The sequence below is a fragment of the Pyxicephalus adspersus genome, chromosome 9, assembly GCF_032062135.1.
Source record: "Pyxicephalus adspersus chromosome 9, UCB_Pads_2.0, whole genome shotgun sequence".
In the NCBI taxonomy this organism is placed as follows: Eukaryota; Metazoa; Chordata; class Amphibia; order Anura; family Pyxicephalidae; genus Pyxicephalus; species Pyxicephalus adspersus.
The window spans coordinates 26853394-26873545 of NC_092866.1; the positions used below are offsets into that span (position 1 = coordinate 26853394).

The following is a 20152-nucleotide window of genomic DNA, read 5'->3' on the forward strand; positions in this document are numbered from 1 at the left end:
AATCTAGTTTCACAGTAATGTGTGGTTGCAAAAGCTGGGTGTACTAAACAAAAGAAAGGAGGGAGAGAGAGATAGATGTCTTTTTTGGCAACAAATAAACTGATAATTTACTTCAAATGAACTTGATACAAATTTCCAACTAGACATAGTTAAACTATGCTAGGTGAACAAGTATATGAGTAATTAACATAAAGTGAAATAATGTTGCATATCACATTAGATCCTTATAATATCAATAAGGATTGTTTCGTGCCCGACGCATTTCGCTTCCTCAGGGGACTCAAAGACTCAAACTAGGTTAACAAAAAATGAATTCAGAGAAATATTTACATATTTACAGAAATCAGGTATTTGCAGACTATCATCAATATTGTATATATTGTATGTATAGATAAAATGTATAGAAAGGTATTGAGTAAGAAAGCGGGATGTATGTAAGGGGGGTAATTAACATAGGATCAACAGTTGTCATGGAAAAGAATTGATTATAAAGAGTTTAACTTACTTGGTAGTAGAAGGTTGTTGTTCGTGATAGTGCTATAGAGGAAAAAGTTGTTGCTCTCAGTGGTGAAATATAGAGATTGAAGGTGGCTAGGTACAGTCCACAACTGTGTTGATCTACTAGGATTAGATTTGTTGTCAGGATAGATGTCAGTAGTAAAACATAATTATGTATGTGAATATATTTTACAGACTTGTATTCTGTCTTATATGGAAACCAATAATTTTTACAGTTAATGTTGGAAATCCCTATTTGGTGGATAGTCGCTGCTTAATGGATAGTCAATCCTGGAAAAGGATGAGTTCCCAGTTTATTAGGAGAAGAACTTTTTAGGTTTATTGTTGAAGCCTATAATGTAAATTAAAGAAGTAAATACTATAATTGGTAGTTAACTAGTCGTGATTTGAAAATAAGTATTTCATCCTAGTTTTGTACTTACAATATACATAAGGGTGACTAAAGAAAGGGAAAGTGACTCCAGGTCATAACTTAAATAATAAAAAAAAGTAATTCCTATGATGGTATCTGTGAGAGTAGAATGGCAGTTTGTTGGAATGTATGAGAAGAGTTTTATGGTGATAAGTATAGGTGTGATGAGAGGAATGAATGTAACTGTGAGTGTATGATATTGCTGAGAAGTGTAGGTAGCTGAAGATGTGTGGAAAACAATATGTAAACAAAATAAAAATACATTGGTTTTGTCACAAATGGTTATGCTACAACTGCATCACCAGGAGCAGTGGTACTTCTCAAACTGTGTGATACAGTACTAATTAATCAAAAGTTATGCAATACAGTGATACGTATACAGAAAGAGCGATACGAATCCAGAGGTTATGGGATCATTTAGAGGAGTTTAGACAAAAACTGTACAGGTTTTTTAATAAGAAACCTTTTGGGTTTGATGTTACAGAGACTAGGTGTTCATTCATAAGTCAACCATGGAGAATGTGGACATGAAGTCTTCTGTACATATGTCCTAAATACATTTTATATGTATCTACAATCTGAATTTATGATATGACTCAGTTGTACTAGTGTACAATATTTTTTAAAATAAGAAGAAGAACGTGCCCCCAGGACCTGCGGGGACCAGCAGGACGCTGGGGGGACCACAACGGAGCAAAGTAAGTGTTTTTTTTTTTTTAAAAGCTACCTCGAGTTTGTCTCGGGAATACTCGAGTTTGACTTTTTCTTCTATCGTTAGGGTGTAAGAGGATAGGTTGATCACCTCTAGTTCTGGTCTTCCAGGGAGAGTTTCAGGAGATATGTATCCATCGGGCCCTTTACTTGGATTGGAGATGATAGTGGTGGGTGGTGTAGGTCTAAAAAAATGTTTTGCTTTTGGTTGGGATGTAACGGGGGGGGGGGGGGGGGAGTGGTAGTGGTGGGAAATCTGGTGATAATATAGGGGGATCTTGGGAGGAGGGTGGATGAACTGGGCTGTCAAGGGGTTGGATTGAGTTGTCAAAAGTGGATGTTGATATGTTGGACAGTGAAGATGCATTGCCTTGGTGTGTGGTAGAGAGGGTTGGTATATATACTGTGTTTGTGTTAGAAGTTTTTTTTGTGTCTAGTGAGGTCAGTGAAGGTCTGCGTTTCGGGTTTTCTTTAATTGGGTTGTCTTTTATGGTATGAGATTGGTGGTAAGTGTGTTGTGTAGGTTGATATGGGGAATGTGTGAAAGGTAGGGCTGGATGAGGCAGAGGGGTCAGGGTTGGGTGAGGGTGGGATGAAGCGGGGAGGGCCTGATGGTAGGGGCTCTACTGGCTGGCTGGCTGTAGGCTCCAAGTTTTGTGAAGGCCCATATATTTTTGGAAATTGTTTTCTTACTTGCTGAATACATTCATTGTAAATTTGGGATTGTAGATGTGGGATTTCAAAGTAATGTATTTATCTTATCTAATGTGTTTATTGTAAATATTCACTTATATTTGATAGATTTCTTGCGATATTTTACAATTCCCCTAGTTGCAACCCTTTAGTACTGATCAATTTTAGATAACCAGAATAATGTGATATTTTCTACAATTTAAAGCACTGTGGTTTTTCATTATTCTTGTGTTTAGAAGCCATGACTGCTAACCTACATAATTCATAGTTCCAGAGATAGTTTAAGGTCCTCTGGTACCCAAGGCAAAGATGCCAAATGCCTACTCCCTAAAGTGGCTGAATAAGGAATTCTGCTGTCCATTGGCCTGGCTACTAATTTTTTGGTTAAAAAAACATACTGGAACATTTTGAGCCTTCTATAGCTCTTTTTTAAGCCTGGTTTTAAAAATACCCAAACAATGATGGAAAGGTTGCTACTATGTAATACTGGATTTTTTTAAATACCTTCTTTATTTAGAACCAAGCAATATGAAATGTTGTCACAGTATAAAAAATGTTATCTTGCTAAAGCGCAGATGCGTCTCTTCTGCGCATGCAGGCAGTTCTGACTCTGGGCGTGCCTACACCAGCAAGCTTTATCAGCTTAGCTGGCCAATCAGGAAACAGCCTCTTAGTCATCCCTGGCTATTTAGCTAGCCCAGCACTGCACTCAGTGTTCGTGCAACGTGTCTCTATTGTACCCAGCCCCTAGTTCATTTGAGCTAGTTCCTGTTCACCTGGTGCTTAATTCAGTGTTTCCTCTGTCCAGCCCCTGCGCTAACCCCTCATTGTCGAGTCTGTTGGTTCCCAGCCAACTTCCCTGTGCTGTTCCAGTGTTCTTGTCTGTCTGTGGATATCTTTGAGTCACCTGTGCCTCCTGTTGCTTCTAGTGTCTCCTGTGTTCCCTTAACCCCCAGTGGCCTCTGTGTTACTAGTGTCTGTCTCCTGGATTGGTAAAAATTGACCCCTGGTGTGTGACCTGACCTCTCTTGCTTGCTGCCTGCCTCAACTCTGGCCTTCCTCTGCTTTGTGATTTGGTACCGTGTTTTGCCCACCTTGGTGTGCCCAAGGACCGCAACCTGGCAGTAACCAGCAGCACAAATCATCCTCACCAAAAGAGGCTCTGGAGAAGACCTGGTTACCGCCTAGACCAGGGGTTCCCAACACTTTGATCCCAATCTACCGGTCGATCGCACAAGCAAAGCGAGTTGATTGCAGAGCCCTGCCTTACCCCTCCTTGCTGTTTACCAGCAGCCCTACATCTATAGGGATGCTGGGGCTGTCTTTCTTCAGACAACACCAGGAACTTTGCGTCCTTCACTCCAGGAGACTTTCCTATTGAGAAGGCGTGTGTAACAGTGGGGAGTGAGGCAGAGAAGGTGGGAGGACAGTCCGAGGTGAGCAGTACTGGGTGACCAAGTCAGTTCAGGCTCTGGGTCAGTGTTCAATTACCAAGATACCTTTGTACAGATTAGCAGTTCTTTTTCTTGTGCAGCACATCATTCTCCTATGACAGATGAACTGTAGCTTTCCTGTCACTATAGTCTTGTAGTGCAATGTCTGTGCAATGTTCTACTATTCAATGTCTCATTAGCTTCAGTCACTTCTGTGTCATACTCGGTATATATATAAATAAATATATGTTTAGCAATTTTATTGTTAGATCATTTTAACTTGGTCATTTTAAAAGTAGCTCGCAAGCCAAAAAAGTGTTGGCACCCCTGGCTTAGACTGCGCGCCTTGGCCCTTCTGAGGGCTCACACCACCTCCATGCAAGCTGTAGCGCCCCCTTGTGGTCCTGTCTCTATGACATTCCAATTACCTAAGTAGCTCTAAAAGTAGAGGGGCAGGTTGCAACTGGAGTGCAAATGTACACACCTAAGCAAAGTTAACCAAGTTAGGCATGACCGCTTGCAAACATTGAAATTAAAAGCAATATGACGTAATGATGGAATTTTTATGCTCCATTTTCATTCAAGGAAAAATTCAGTATAGGACATGTTGCTTTAGAAATTCTGAAGAAAAGTTTGCAAAACAGTGGTAAAAAATAAACTTCAAATGAAAAAGAGGAGAAAGGTGTTATTAAAAATCACCTTATATATATATATATATTTTTTTTTTACAGAGATTAGGAAATGTTATTAGTTTGCTGTGATTCAATTCTGCCACTAGGTGTCTCACTACTTTAGGATCAAGCTTTTATTTAAAACTTGATGGTACTCTGTTCATTGTAAAATATATTGCATGAGGAGATATTCTTTGACTAGTTACATTTATTACATACTTTTAATACATATAAACTATTTGTTAGCTAATAACTATTCAAACATAGTAACAACTGTCTGCAGGTCCAGACCTGCTATGAGACAAAGTGAGCATTCAACCTCAATTGGCATTCTTTGCAATGCACAGGGGAAGGGTTTAGACAATACACATCATCCCGCAGACATTTCTACTTGTGTGAGGATGTCTTGCACAGCCGCGCTGACAGAGGGATCCAGGAAATGTGGAGGAGAGGAACATTTGTTTCCATGCTTTGACACTCAGTGATGCTCTATGACACCTGAGCTCAGCTGCAAGTAGAAAATTGAGATTCAATTCATCCTATCCTTCAGGATTGCAGAACACGCAGTTGTGCTTCTGTGTCAGATAACAACCTTGCATTTTCTGATGGGATTTGTCAGCTGATGTCAAAATCCTTTTAGAATTAGGTTTCAGATCATATTTTTGGCCTAGATGGCCAGCAAAGATCACAAGCAGCCAGGTGCACAGTATGTTCTGAAAAGACTTAATGTTCACCTGGTTCCTTGATTGACATAATGTTCACCCGACTGCCTTGATGAGCATAGTTTTCACCTGTCCCATCTAACGGACAAATATAGTGTACACCTGTCTGCTTTTATGGACTGTAACTGGGGCTCTGCACTGTGGTCTGTCAGTGTGTTTGTGTGTTTGGGGGGTCTGTACTGATGTTTGCAATCTTCGTTAAGGTGTATATTAAATTAATCGACTAAATTAGGTGTATAGTAATATTCGCCTATGGGTTTGCATTGAGGTATGTCTGGAGGATGTAAATGGGGTAGGAAACTAAATCTCTTTTCTATTTTTTTCCCAGGAAGGACGTGTTATGTCACAAATATAATTTGTGACAGTTTATGCAAATATTAATAGGATTAAATTTGAAGTGTACAAAAAAATAACACAGAGACTTGCAAGTAAAATTTAAAGATTATACTATTTAATAAAAAAGACAGATAGATAAAACAATGCAGTAACATAGATTTAGATATAACAAAAATACTTAGCTGTGGAAGTGAGTTGCATTCATCCAAGGAGTCCCCCAAAATATTGGCTTGGCAGATGATCAAAAACATGTTGCATACAGTTAGTTCTGGTCAGGACTAGTTAATTAGGTATGGCAATGTGTTTTTAACTACTCAGGAATGAACTAAGACAATGGCCAGTGTTTGACCAGTACTGACCAATGATCATCCCTTAAACCAGTATTTTACCTTATAAGGATACCAGTTAAAGGATATTCTGCATTCCTTTAGGATGACCTAATATATGGTATATATATACCAGTGTATACTGGTAAAACATTATTGTTGGTGAGACATAATTGATATTAAATAAAATTGTGCTAACCCAACAGGAGGGGGGTGACTTTTCAGTGTTTGCCTCGCAAAGCAAAAACTCTATAGCTGGCCCTGGCTGGTCTTTGGGGAAGTTACTGGCTAAATCCCCCTTGGAGACTAGATGTGATTTTGTTTCAATCTGTTTCAAACATGGAAGCATTTAAAACTTTAAACAGTAGCACTGATACAGAATTCTTCTCCCACAAGCAGCTCTCTCCATAGGCCCTTTGGATCTCACACTATAGCCCTTATTTATCAAAGCCCTTCAAAGCTGGAGAGAATACACTTTCATCAGTGAATCCGGGTAATCCAATAAAACTGGAATGGATCTGGTCCAGGGTTGAAAACATTTGCTAACAAATAGATAATGACTTTCAGGAAATCCATTTCAGGTTTGCTGAAATACCCAGCTTCATTGATGAAAGTGTATTCTGTCCAGTCTTGGAGAGCCTTAATAAATCAGGGTGAAGCTAGCTTCACTGATAAAAGTGTATTCCCTCCAGCCTTGGAGAGCTTTATTAAATCAGGCCCATTGCACAGGGATAGAATCTTCAGCAGATGTGTTCCATCTACTGATAGAAATTAAGGTTTCCATCTGAGATACGTTTTCTATCAATATTGCTGAAAGCATCCCATCGTGTCCTGTATCGTGTCTTGCTTCTCCATTTAATGATGCCAGCTTTATCCAGACAATGCTTGATTGTTAATTTGACTAACTAGGTTGCCTCAAAAGTTTTTACCACACCCTGCTACTGCTACTATCAGCAGTCAGTTAACCTCTGATGGTGGGGGGAATGTCCCCTTTACAGATTATGGTCAGAGAGAACGAGGAGGAAATCACTGATCCCAAAGGTCTAGGCTAGATGTTTCTAGGGATGTCTTTTGAATGGCCCAAGTTCAGGACCCCACTTTAGTTTACACTCATCAACATGTAATTGTAGTGAATAGGGTATCACAAGACCCTAAGGTCGGGAACATGTATCCCCATTTTGTGACTTATCTGAGTTTAATTAATTATACTATTTTAGACTGTATGTCTGTGCCCTGTGTTCATTGATCACAGATCCCCTTAATATCTATCCAAAATGGAAGTAAGCAATGGGACACTGGACTAGGACTAGAGCTTTGAATTAAAAGAAAATGAAAGAGAGTTCTCTGAAATATTGTATCTAAACATAAAGTAGAACAGGAATAACGCTGTACCCCGATGTTTACATAAATCTGGTAAATAGGGAATATGAACATACCCTAACAGGCAAGCTAAGGGGGTTGTAATCCTAAAAAAAAAGCCTTTGTGAGTACTTTGGTCCATTTTCTTGATTTTTTTATTTTTCTGTTACCATTTTCACTAAATTATTGTTTATTGTGTTCCCATTCTTTATTTACTACTTTATTTTCTTTAACTTGTTGTATCTTTATATTCAGGTGAACTGTATATTGGTGGCCTTCCAAGGAATATGTATGCTGCTCTTCCAAAACTAGTTGCATCTCGAGATGGTTTCCAGGGATGTCTTGCTTCTGTGGATCTTAATGGACGTCTCCCAGATCTCTTGACTGATGCTCTCCATCGATTTGGTCCTGTAGTGAGAGGATGTGATGGTAAGGCAAAAGTAAAAAAACAAAAAGTGTTAATACATCTCTGAAATGCATGCACATTTCTCCATGAGTCATCCCCTAAAATGCCAAAAATATGTATGCTCTTCTGATATTTACTTTGAATGCCTAGTTGGGGATGACCATTCATACTTTACACTATATTTTAATTTATATTTTATCAAACGTATCTTATATTTTGATATTTAAGCCTCAATGTGAAGTTCCAGGGTCTTTTGAATTTTGTTGTTTTTTGGCTTTCTTCTCTATTCAACATAAAACACGCCTCTGAATTCCTAGGAATATAGTATCTGCCCCCAATTAATTCATGATGAATTAATTATAACAATATTAGGTATTACATTGTGTATAAATATGTATAAAGAATACCCAAAAAGAGGGACAACTGAGAAGGAAAGGGACAGTCAAACCAAAACAGAAACTATTGGGAGGTAATTGTACCTGAATTCCAGATGTCTTTTATATATAAAAGCAGGGTTAAAAAGGCTTTTTTTGTAAGGCCCTGGTCCAGAGCAAATGCTCACTAAACACCAATCCCCCAATCTAACTTAGCACTGTTCTCATATCGTAAGCCCTCACTCAGCCTTAGGGGGCTAGTTTCACTATTCCAGCACTTCTGTATGCAAAGGATGGCATCTATGAAAGGACTGACAGAGAACCATCAGCCCACAAGAGTAGGACAGGGGACACAATGGGAGGTCAATGAGAGGACAAGCCAGAGTCAATGACTGGGTTATCCACAGATGATGCAGTACATGTCCAGTAAGAAAAAGGTCAGGAAACAGAGCCAGGGTCATGCACAGGTAGTAACTCTGCCAAAAAGGTATCCAATGGTAAAAGACAAAGCAGAGTTGGTAGGAACATGCGTGGGTCATTCGGGCAGCAAACAATCAAAGGTCAGAAAACCAGCAAAGTCAGCAACAGGTAATGCATCAGATAGTCACACCACAAACAGGTCAGTGAACAACAGGTAACTAGTAACTGGGAAAAGAAAAGATATATAGACCCAGCAGCCAATGGGAGGGCAAGATTGTAGACAGGAAATGAGGATTTCCGAGGAATGTTATTATAAGTGGAGGTATTTCGTTAATCATGCTCCGAAGGAAGACATACGCATACATTTTATTTTAAAAAGATATCCAGAGATCAAGCATATTTTAAGCATACCTCCCAACAGTGTCTAATTTTGTAACTTAACTGTTTCCACTTCCTGCCTGTAGACTGACATTGAGTATACAAGCAGGAATGATATCTCAGGAATAGGACTTCACAGAGATATAACTAATCATGCTCCCAAGGAGAACATACAAATATCTTTTATTTTAAAAAGATATCTGACTTTTGGTTTGGGCACATTATGTTCAGGGGCAGTACATCAGCGATTTTTGCCCTCTTACTCACATTTCACACCCCTCCACAGTCTCCATTTTTCACACCCTATCCTCCGTCACAATTTTTGCGCCAGTCACTGCAAAGCAGCTTTACCTTTCCAAAGAAGCACTGAGATAAAATTTGTTTCTTTTGGCCTATCCTATATGTTTATAATTTTAAGGGCAGAAATCATACCTTTACCACATTAGATGCTTGGATTGGTATCAGGCACCCAGCTAAACAACCAGGGAATGCCAATGTGCAGTCTTCCAAAAGTTGTTCAGGATTCCACTAAAGGAGGTCTCAAGCACAAATATAGATGACTATATCCAACACAACACAAACTATTTTTTGCATTTGTTCCTACTGTTGTTCTCCAAGAGCTACATGAACTTTGCAGGATGATTATAAAAAAGGTTCACTTTTTTCACTGTGGTTTGTTCAGGGTTTTTTTTCTTTTAAAGCTCCTCATAGAGGATGCTTTTTATGCTCTTCAGTGCATGGGCCGCTATTATGACTTCAGTTGTTTCTATTCTCCATGGGGAAAACAGAAAGGACATTTGGATCTAACTTGTTTTTATGTTTCTTTTAAATGTTATCTATTTTCCCTTTTTCTTTTGTTTATAGCTCTGTTACTATGTTTTATCCCTTACTTTGCATGGCTCAGGAGTTCATTTTATTTTTTCTCCACTGGACAATGAAAAGTTTTATAAACCAAGAGGGGAAACATTGGCAATTCTTCTTGATATGAGTCTCATGGGCTATTTATGTGGCCAGACAACACTTGCTTTTGTTGTACTACTTTTAGATCTTCTGTAACTCATGTCTATATTAGTGGTACAGTTACATCATTTATGCTCAGTTTGATATCTAGTTTGTACTTCCCATGCAATTAGTTTCCTGGAATGTTAAGGGTTTGTGCTCTCCCAACAAGTGCATGGCGATACTCAGACATCGTAAGTGCCTAAATACTGACATAGTGCTACTACAAGAGACCCATTTGGACCAGTTGGATTATCACCATATGAAGAATATCTAGGTGGGAGAGGTATATGGTTCTCCAGCAAAAGGCTGAGTTCTTTAACTACACAAATGCCTTAATGGCACTGTTACCTGCCATCTATTTGATCATCAAGGTAGGCTGGTTAAAGTTCACATCGTATTCCTAGACAAGCACATCTCTTTTTATAACATATATGCCCCTAATAATTTCCAAAAAGACTTTTTCCACGAGACTGCTGGCTGGATAGTGCAAGATACTGTACTGAATAAGGTGGATGAAGGAGATTTTAATTCTGTGGTATGTGAGCTTGATTATAGATCCCCTAAACACAGTTCTGCTGCCCAAAACTAAGGGGAAATACTCCCTACTACTCCCCTCAAGATCTTCTTGATAAGGTAAGTCTACAGGATCTGTGGTGCTGGAGATACCCTACTGAAAAACAATATACTTTCTTTTCTCATGTTCATATCTCTCAGGCCTGCATTGACTATTTATTTAGTTCAGATTCCCTGTTGCCAAATGCTGATTCACTCGATGTACACCCTGTGGTGATTTCAGACCAAGCACCTGTCTCTATTTCTACTGAAGATAATTTACTTAGGAATAGGAATCTGGAGTTCCAGATGGCAGAGTCAGATTAGCATGGCTGGATCATACATCCTCCAATTCTATTCATAGAGATGACCCCACCTTGTTTTGGGAAGCGGGAATGGACCACCTCAGAGGACAAACTATAGCTTTCCTTACCACCTGGAAGAAATCCGCCAGATGTAAATACCTGTCTGCCGTTCAGGAACTCCAACAGGCCCAGCACCGTTATAGTATTTACCCCACACTTTCCATCAGATCCATGTGGATCGAGGCTAACCTGCAGTTTAACGATGAGCTAGAGATGTAAACGATTTAGGCAGAAAAAAATAGACTTACATTTTCATAAATTTGGGAACTAGAAAAATTCTGAGAACCTTGTCCGCCCCTATACTTAAATTTCTTCCATGCCCTTCCTATTAAGTAAAGAGGTTGCACACCCTAAGTGTTGTCTAGGTATTACACTGATCTTTTTAGCAAACCGCCTGGGACAATGCCACAAATTCCTTCCTGTTTCACTTCGGGACTTACCTTGGCAATCAGATAGGCAGATTACCTTCCTCCATGTACAATCTAAATTATCCTCCTTGGTTCATTAGAAATAAGATAAAAAGGGAACTTGAAACTTAGAGAGTCTCCCACTCTTTTTCTTTGGACACTGTTAACATAAAATTGTGTATTTCTTTAAAATGTATACCCTTTACAAACCTTACCTCTTTGCTGCGTCATAAAGATGTCATTGATTTGGAACCAATCTTTTGTATGCTTTCTGTGGAGGGGCAATTGTCCCCAGATATCAATCCAAAAATTGTTCCTGCCCACAGCAGAAGGAATGTATTTCCCATACATCAGAGTCCTTAATGGAGCCAGCCTTTTCCTGCATGTGCTGGACTGGTTTACAGAAAAAAACCAGCTGTTCCAATTCAACACTAGGGCAAGACTTAGTATACTCTTGGGATTTGAAAACCCTATTTCATTGTAAGGCTTCAGGTCTTCTGCTCAATTTAAAGCATATTATTCTCATTGGAGTGATCTGGAGGGAGCAAAAACTGAATTTTGATTTGAACTACTTGCTGTAATTTTGCACTACTTACCAATCTGTGGCAACTCAATGGCTCCCAAGGGAAATGATCATTTGGCTTGCCAAAGGTGGCAAGAAAAAGGCCTAAGGTTAACAACATATCTCCTGCATCCTAAACACTTCATCTGATGTCCTTGACAGAACTGAGAGCACAATACAGACTTTCCACTTACTAAACCCATTCTTTATACTATATGCAACTTACCTTGCTTGGTTGCAAATCCTCCCAAGGTCCTGGGAACCTGCCCTTTTGACAGTGACTGACTATACACCCTTTTTCTGTTCCTATCCCCATGTTTACATTTAGTCTACTGAGACTATTGTTGATCATTACTTTGTGTTATTATTGCTCTCATTTGCTTTTTGTTTACTCTGTTTTAATTTTGTTTTCCTCCCCTCTTATCTTGAATCCAACTTAGTAATATTGTATGTTAAACAGGAAGGATTTTGTGGCATTGTCCCAGGTGGTTTGGTATAGAGATCACTGCAACTAAGAGGATATCACCTTATGGTGTATAACTTCTTCACCTGATAAGGAGAGCATTTTCTGCCTAAAGTGTTCACATCTCTCTAGCCCATCATCAAACTTCAGTTTAGCCTTCTAAGCGTGGGGTCATTAGTGAGGTGGAGAGAAAATTAACATTCCAAAATTTTGTATATAGTGCCATGAGATCCATGCCAAGATACTCTTAAAATTCTGCCTGGCAAGAGCATATAAGCTTGATGCCCTTGGGAAATCAAGATTTTTGTAGTCTGTTGCAAATTTGTGATGCATTATCTAAGCAAAGGCTTGACACAACCTGGGACTGCTAGCTGAAGCACCAGTTGAAATTATCCAAAGTGGGCCACTACTGCCATCCACTGGGGAAAGTTTCCTAAGGTGACTTTAATGGAGTCAAAGATACCTAAACTACATTTATTTTAGATTTTTGCAATTTTCAGAATAAGTTAGTGTATTAATCTTTGTCAATGAGGGATTCAGCGGAATACCATAATTAAGTTTCATGATTGGGCCTTAGTTTTGTCCTACAACTAAATTGTAGGACAAACCTACAGCAGGCAATAGAATTTTAAATGCTATGAGTTCACATCCCTCTCTCTAGTATGTAGTATACCATGACCTCAATATTTAGTGATATGCAGGAAACACTCAGATAATCAGCATTACAAAGTCAAGGCAAAATCACTTAGACATGTAGTAGACTGCATAAAAGAGGATACACCAAAAAAAAAAAATCTTTAAAAGCTTACCAAGAAGGAGGAAAAATAAGGAAACACAAGGCATTGCCTTTAATTAGAATCAAAGCTATCTCACTATGAAAGTGGTGTAGCTAGGCTAGTTTTCTTGGCACTGGTTGGAGAAATCTTCCATAAATACTGTCAACTTTTGATGAATGACCCAACCATTCAAAAATACGAGAACATCCCCAGAAAACCTATAAAAAATCTCCCAAGCTTGATAGGAGTTATTTCTCTTGTGAAACTAAACAGGATCCATTGGAAAAAGTAGACATATTTAAATGCCTTAAATGTGCCCAGTGCAGGTTGAAATTTAATCCATCAAAATATATCTGTTTAGCTCAGAATATAGCCCTCACTTTTAGTTATATAGTTAGTCAGGTTGGAAAAAAGACACAAGACCATCAAAATCAACTGCTAGAGAAATAAATAAACACAAAAAACTGTACATTCTAGATGGAAACCTATATGCATCATTAAAATTATGGAAGGCAAAAACCTCTTATTAAGAAGGGTTCAATGTACACCAACAGGGAGAAAATACATCTTGATTACCTAATGCAATCAAGTACTCTCTGGATCAACAGTCTCTGGTACCATTGATTTTAAAATGTAATACCCATTATGTTCTTTGCATCTACAATTGCATGCAACTTTTTCTTAAACAACTATTGAACATGCTAAAACTGCTTAGTGAATGCATCTTTTCAACATTTTCACAAAACTTATTGTGAAGAATCCCTTCCATATGCAGATATTAAATGTATTTATGCAAACTACGCAAAACGTGCCCCCTTGTACTTTGCGAAGAGCACTTTAGGGCACGCTATTTGGTATTTTGTAAGTGCAGTTGTTTCTATACTAGAAAAATTAAAACTATTCTACAAACAAATATACAAACATATTTTTATCTTATCCACAATGGTAAAATCAATATACCCTTTAGTAAACATGTCACCTTTTGTCATAATTATGACCTAGGTAATATAAGAATTGTAGCACTTGACTGCATACATCCAGATTCCAGAGGGGGGATTTTGATAACGGTATTCTCCAAAGGGAGGCAAAATGGGATCTTCAAGTACATTGTTACTCAGTTCCCTTTAGTTTTAATTATTTTCTAGTTTTGAGTCTTTTCTATAAATAACATTTTTGCCTTCATTTATCAGTTTTTTAGCAGCGTGTATATACACTGTACGTTATGTTGATTAAATGTTTTATCCTGCTAAAATGTTAGTGTTTTTTTTCAGATATTCTTTCTGTTTTTGCTCAGATACTTTATTCTCTTCTGTAGATGGCAACTAAAGCCAGCCTGGATCTTCTCGACCCTCCATGTCAAATAAATAATTTGGTAGGATGGAACACCCAGCAGCCAGCTTATTTTATTAGTTGGATGCTGTGGACTGAGGGTCATACATCTCCCACTAATGAGCATTCAATCATATCCACATCCAGAATTTGGCTTGCCCCTTACTCTAACTGCAGCAGTCTAAGGGGGGCGTAACATGCCTTTCTTGTCTGCTCCTGTTATCACTTATGAACCACAGACAGGTATGCAGAATCAGATGCATTCCAACTCAGGGGATATTCAGCTTTTTTCTGGACTCAATCCAAAAATATGTTGGAAACCTTTAGGGGTAGGTGGGGGCATTCTCATTTGTTGCCACCCCGCAAGGCGGGAAGGGGAATGGACAGCGGTAGGCTCTACCACATCTTATTTTACCTTGGAAATGATAAAATTCACTTCAGGCCTTCCATATTTAGATTCTAGATTTAGAAAGATTTTTCTTTGAATAATTACTATACATTTTTAGCTGTTCTGGCTACATATCATATTCATCTACTGTTACAGTATGTTTTTTAGAAAATAGGATGAGATTGATGATGGGATCTTTAAGGGATATTTTGGAAATAAGTTTTCTATATCATTTGGGTGAGGTCCCTGGCCCATTCTTCCCCTTGACTGCTTTTAGGTGCCTGTTTAGTTCTATTGAATCAAGAGAGGACTTGAGCTGGTTTGGCCTATTTATTATACATACAGTATAAGTAAAATGTGATTGATGCAATATTATTATTTAATATTAGTCAGCATTTATATAGTGCCAACATATTACAGCACTTTACAACATCCATAATTATATCACTAACTGTCTCTCGAAGGGGCTTACAATACAATGTCATAGTCATATGTCATTAAAATAGTCTCAGTACAATTTTTTTTGACGGAAAGCCAAACATCCTAAGTGCATGTTTTTTTAGAATGTGGGACGAAACCGAACTAACCGGAGGAAACCCACGCAGACACAGGAAAACATACAAATGTCTTGCAGAGTCTAGGCTGGGATTCGAACCTGGGACCTAGTGATGCAGATTCAAGTACTAACCACTGAGCTAACCATGCTGTCACTTTTAAATTTAAGTCTTGACAATGAATTAATACTCCTGTGCAATTTTTTCTATTGGAATCAATTTCTTCTACATGCCCACCTATTCCTGGTGAAGCAGACATTTTTGCAGAATGCACAGAGAAAAACACGTGGCCAAATGTCTAATTTATTATAACAAATTGAAATCTTGTATCGTTGCAAACTATCAACCCACATTGTTTTTATTGTTAACTAGTATATTGTAATATTAAAGCTTTCTTGACTACCACTACTATATTTTATGACTAACATAAATTATTGTTTTTTTATAAATGTCAATTTATTGTTTAATGCCTTAAGCATCCCTTGTTCATATGATTCTACCATTGATTTTACTATTCTTAGAAATTATCTCTTTATCTTTACTTAACAGTCTCTTAAATTTAAATGTTGTTAATACAAAGCATGGTTAACCAATGTAGCATTTGTTTATTTGATAAGAATGGGGAAAAAAGCAAAATGATATTCCATCACTATCACAAACAAACCAAAATACAAGGATTGCTGAGATATTGGCAGTGTGAAATGTAGCATAATATGCTCCAAGTGTAGCATTGGAGAAAATATAAATATCATATATTTTTTTTTTTTTAGGAAAAAGCAGTACTGCTGCATACATTATATGTATACATAAAAATTCTTGTTTGCATGTATCTGTATTTCATCCAACAATGTCCTATTTTTTTACTGATTAACATGCAAACTATTTTCATCATATTAGTTCTTTTGATCTAATATCCTGAAAACAAAACACGTCTTCTGCCACTTACATCCACTCATTACTCCCTTACCACTTAAAGCAGACCAAAACTTTTTTACATTACATAAAAGTGTAGACAACCCTTTTATATAAAGTAAAAAACGTATTCTTTTTTTTTCTGCAACACTCTTTTTTTGTAAAATTGGGTGAAGCCCCTTCCTTCTGTCATGGCGATGAAGCCTGAATGGGACAGAGCCTCCTGGGACACCTACGTCACACATCCCAAGAGGCTCCTGGCTGCTCACCCTGTCCCTCGCCATCCTGTTACCTGCTGCAGGGGAAGTTCCGGCATCTTCTTTCTTGTCTTATGGCTTCTGCCTACATCACCTGATCTCACACTGCGCACGCACGAGATTGGGTGATGTAGCCTCAATTAAAAAATAGGGGCTCTGGGGTCCCATTGTGTCTTTATCGTTCCTTCACTTTTTTGTATTTTTTTAAAGGGTGTTAAACCCCCCCACCAAAAATTGGAATGTGTTTCCAATGTTATTTACAAAATGTGGACAAAAAGGTCAGTAACCTTCCCAGAAATGGTAGTAACCTTACTAAATATACTTATTTACTAAGATAAATGTAAAGTAGAAAGAATGCTCATCAGCTTCTAGTGTGTGCCTAAAACATTTCTTCCTTTATTTAATTATTGAAGAATGTCTCACAATTAAATGACAGGATCTCAGGAGCCCGTATCGGAGCTTAATCTTAACTTGGACAGATGTTAAGACCCTGTTAACAGCATGGGTATAAAATTCAGGCTTCTTACTTACAAAGGCACATATCTAAATTTTAAGCACAGGCACTTCAAGGTTAAGGGAAAGGGAAAGAAAAAGATTGATGTGCATTGAAGTATAAATTCTCCATTAGGAACTATTATTAATAAAGGTGAGACACAAAGGATAGGCAGATTTCAAATTGTAAATAGGAGGAGAAAAAGTCCATATTAGGATTGTATACATATAACATGAATTTTACAGGCACAATCATAGATTATATAATGTTCAGAGGGTTATAAGACACATCATGCATAGCTTGGAGCATAATAGCAGTCCTAGACTAAATTGGCAAAGCCCATATTTTACAGAATCCAACAAACAAATGAATAATGTTCATAAAATAAAGAGTCATTGATATGCATATAAGGGGACTTTAAGTATATGTTAAAAATTGATTATTGTAAATATCATGTTGAAAGTATAGTGCTTGTAATAATGTATATACCGGTAATTAAAAAAAAAAACTAAGAGGGGACATGAAAAGCTTACCCAAGGCATCAGTGAGTATTTATTCAGAAGGATAGTTTAGCCAGAATGGATGCTGGAGTCGGCAGCAAAGGTCTGTGCAATACAGCGCTAAAATAAAGAGGATGTATAATGTAATGGCACTGCCCATGTGCCACAGCAAAATGACAGTTGTGACTTATTTAGTCTAACATGCTAATCTCATGCTCGACTCGATCCTTGGGACAGTTCCACCTAGAATTTGAGATCCAGGTGTTCCTGTGGATTGGGGCTGTGGGTGAGAGCCTATTTGGGCGGGCTTGTATGTCCTTCTTTTTCTAGCCAAAGAGTGCTGCATCACTCAGACCTTCACTGCTAACTCCACCTTAAATTCTATATATATTTAATGCAATTCTTTGATACACGTTAGTTGGTATTAATTCATGACATTAGGACAGCTATTCACCTTTAGTGCTGATTGGCTGAGAAAAGGGAAACCCTGATTACAGCCAATTAGCACTAAAGTTGAATGGGAAGACTTGTCCTCATTTGCCCTCCAGTATCTGGGGATCCTGCACTGTCAGGAGTACCATGGCTGTGCTCATGTCATGAATGCAGGCGTGGGAATCATCTTTTCATTGTGGGATAACCTGTAAAAAAAAGTTAAATACAGTTAAACACAAAACACATACATATAATACAAATACCTTAAGCATTAAAGCCTGGTCTCATTTCTTACATATATTTTAACCCTTAACAAGGTGGTAAAACAACTATAATAATGTGAAAAAGCTATAAACGCTCCATTGACATGAATTGGGGCTTTAATTGATATTTTTAAAAATGTATAAATAGGCAAAAACGTGTAAAAACACCTTAATTGATTTCAATGGAGGCATTTTTGAGCATTTATGAATGTTATTGTGCATTTTTCATTTTTTAAAGGCAGCAAGAAGCATTTTCTTAAATGCTTAAAAATGTGCCCCAAGGAAACACCCTGCTATAGAAGAGTCCTTTGGAATGCATGGGGATTTCAAACATGGGCTTTTAAACAGTAAATGCTGGGTAAAACAGTCCTAGACTGTAAACTGTAAACTAAGCCCAAAAAGAGTGTTGACTTTTTCCTAGCATTTCCCAGGATTTGCCTAGTTATATGGTAATCAAATACGGCTACAATTTAAATGTAAATTTTCACATATATGTTTTGTTGTTTTTTTTTTTTCCAGGACCAAGCACGACATGTTCAGAGGAATCTTGTGGCAATTTTGGTGTATGTTTACAACAGTGGGATGGCTTTACGTGTGATTGTACCATGACGACCTATGCAGGACCCATCTGTAATGATCGTAAGTCATTTTTACAATATATATTCGGCACTACAGATACAAACCAGTTAGTAAAACGTTTCTCAATATAATATACACAAACACCTTTAGCTCCATTTTTACAATACTAAGTGGCTCAAGTGGCTTTAGCTTATTGTGAAGTTTTTCCTGTAATATTTATCTAAGCAATAACAAAAAAAAAATGTTTAAAACTGGTTATTTAGGGTTGTAACCTCTAATGTGTCTTGGAATACCATGTTCATATAATTCCAATTTATGGATTTAAAATGCTAACAACAATATCAAGTTCAAATTAGTTCTAACATATGAGTTCTAAAATTACTACAGTTGCAATTACAAATATGACATTATGGACCTGATTTATTAAAGCTCTCTGGATGCTGGAGTAGATAGTCCATTGTAGCAGAACCAGCTAACCTGGAATTGATCTGTTCCCAGATTGAAAACATTTACCAACTTAGATCTAATGATTTTTTAAGATTTTTCAAAAATCTATTTCAGGTTTGCTAGATTACTCAGGTTCCCCCCTGATAGTCCAATCTTGGAGAACCTTATTAAATCAGTCCCAAAGTATCCAACTCAGGCATAGTACACACCACTAAGGTCCTCCATGATAGTCTATCTTTTCCAGTCCTGGAGAACTTTAATAAATCAGTCCCAAAGTGTCAAAGTCAGGCAGAGTACGCAAGATAATTCCGGGCTAAAAAATATTCTAGTTTCTAATCATGTTCCTAATTTTTTTTAAGAAAGTGGTACCTGTAGCAATTTCACGCCGTACTGTTGTAGCCTTTGTTTTATTAGTTATGCAAACAATGTCCCTGTTAACTATTTCCCAATAGAAAGGCACAATCTAATGATTCTGAGGTACTTATCCCAATGCCCACCAATGTGTTCAGCTATGCATTAGGTTTATTATAAAACCCCAGGAATTTTTATAGGTGAACTAAATGCATTTATAACTGTTTGTTATGGGCTTTGAAAGAAGAAAGATTATATAAAATATCTACTCCTGCCTTAACTGCTCTCCAATGAATGAAGTTTGTTTTACTAAAGGAGAGCAAAATCCAGGCAACACATGTTTTAGCAGCTGATTGCTTACATGATGTTGCCATGTTTTGTTCTCTAGTTAGAAGGTCCATTTTTTTATCCATGGTGTCTCATACTGATTCCATGTCTACAAAAATAATTCACTTTATTAAAAAAAAAAGGAGATGAGACAATGCTCCATTTAGGGATCTTGTTCCAGATGTCATTCAATCATTGTGACAAACTGTAGCAAGTTATCCCAACACTGCTGTCATCTCAACACTGTGTTTGTTTTAAGCCTAAATGAAACTGTTAGCCTTTCACAAATAAAAACAATGGTATATGCTGGATAACAGGGAACAATATGATGGGTTCATCTAGACTACTATATTACTTTATACTATCTACTATAAGAGGAGGGAGCCTCTTACACTGCACCACTCATAAACATCTATCACCCACCCTCAAGTCT

General features: G+C 37.6%; 1 protein-coding gene across 1 annotated transcript in view; it reads left to right on the forward strand.

Annotated features, from left to right (window-relative positions):
- The window catches only part of LOC140338515 (neurexin-2-like), a 346284-nt gene extending 327028 nt beyond the window's left edge, over positions 1-19256 (forward strand). Inside the window, exons 16-18 of the mRNA XM_072422758.1 lie at positions 7438-7611; positions 18535-18654; positions 19156-19256. Coding sequence (XP_072278859.1) covers positions 7438-7611; positions 18535-18654; positions 19156-19256 — 395 coding nt within the window. The remainder of the gene's footprint in view (positions 1-7437; positions 7612-18534; positions 18655-19155) is intronic.
- The last annotated feature ends 896 nt before the right edge of the window (positions 19257-20152 follow it).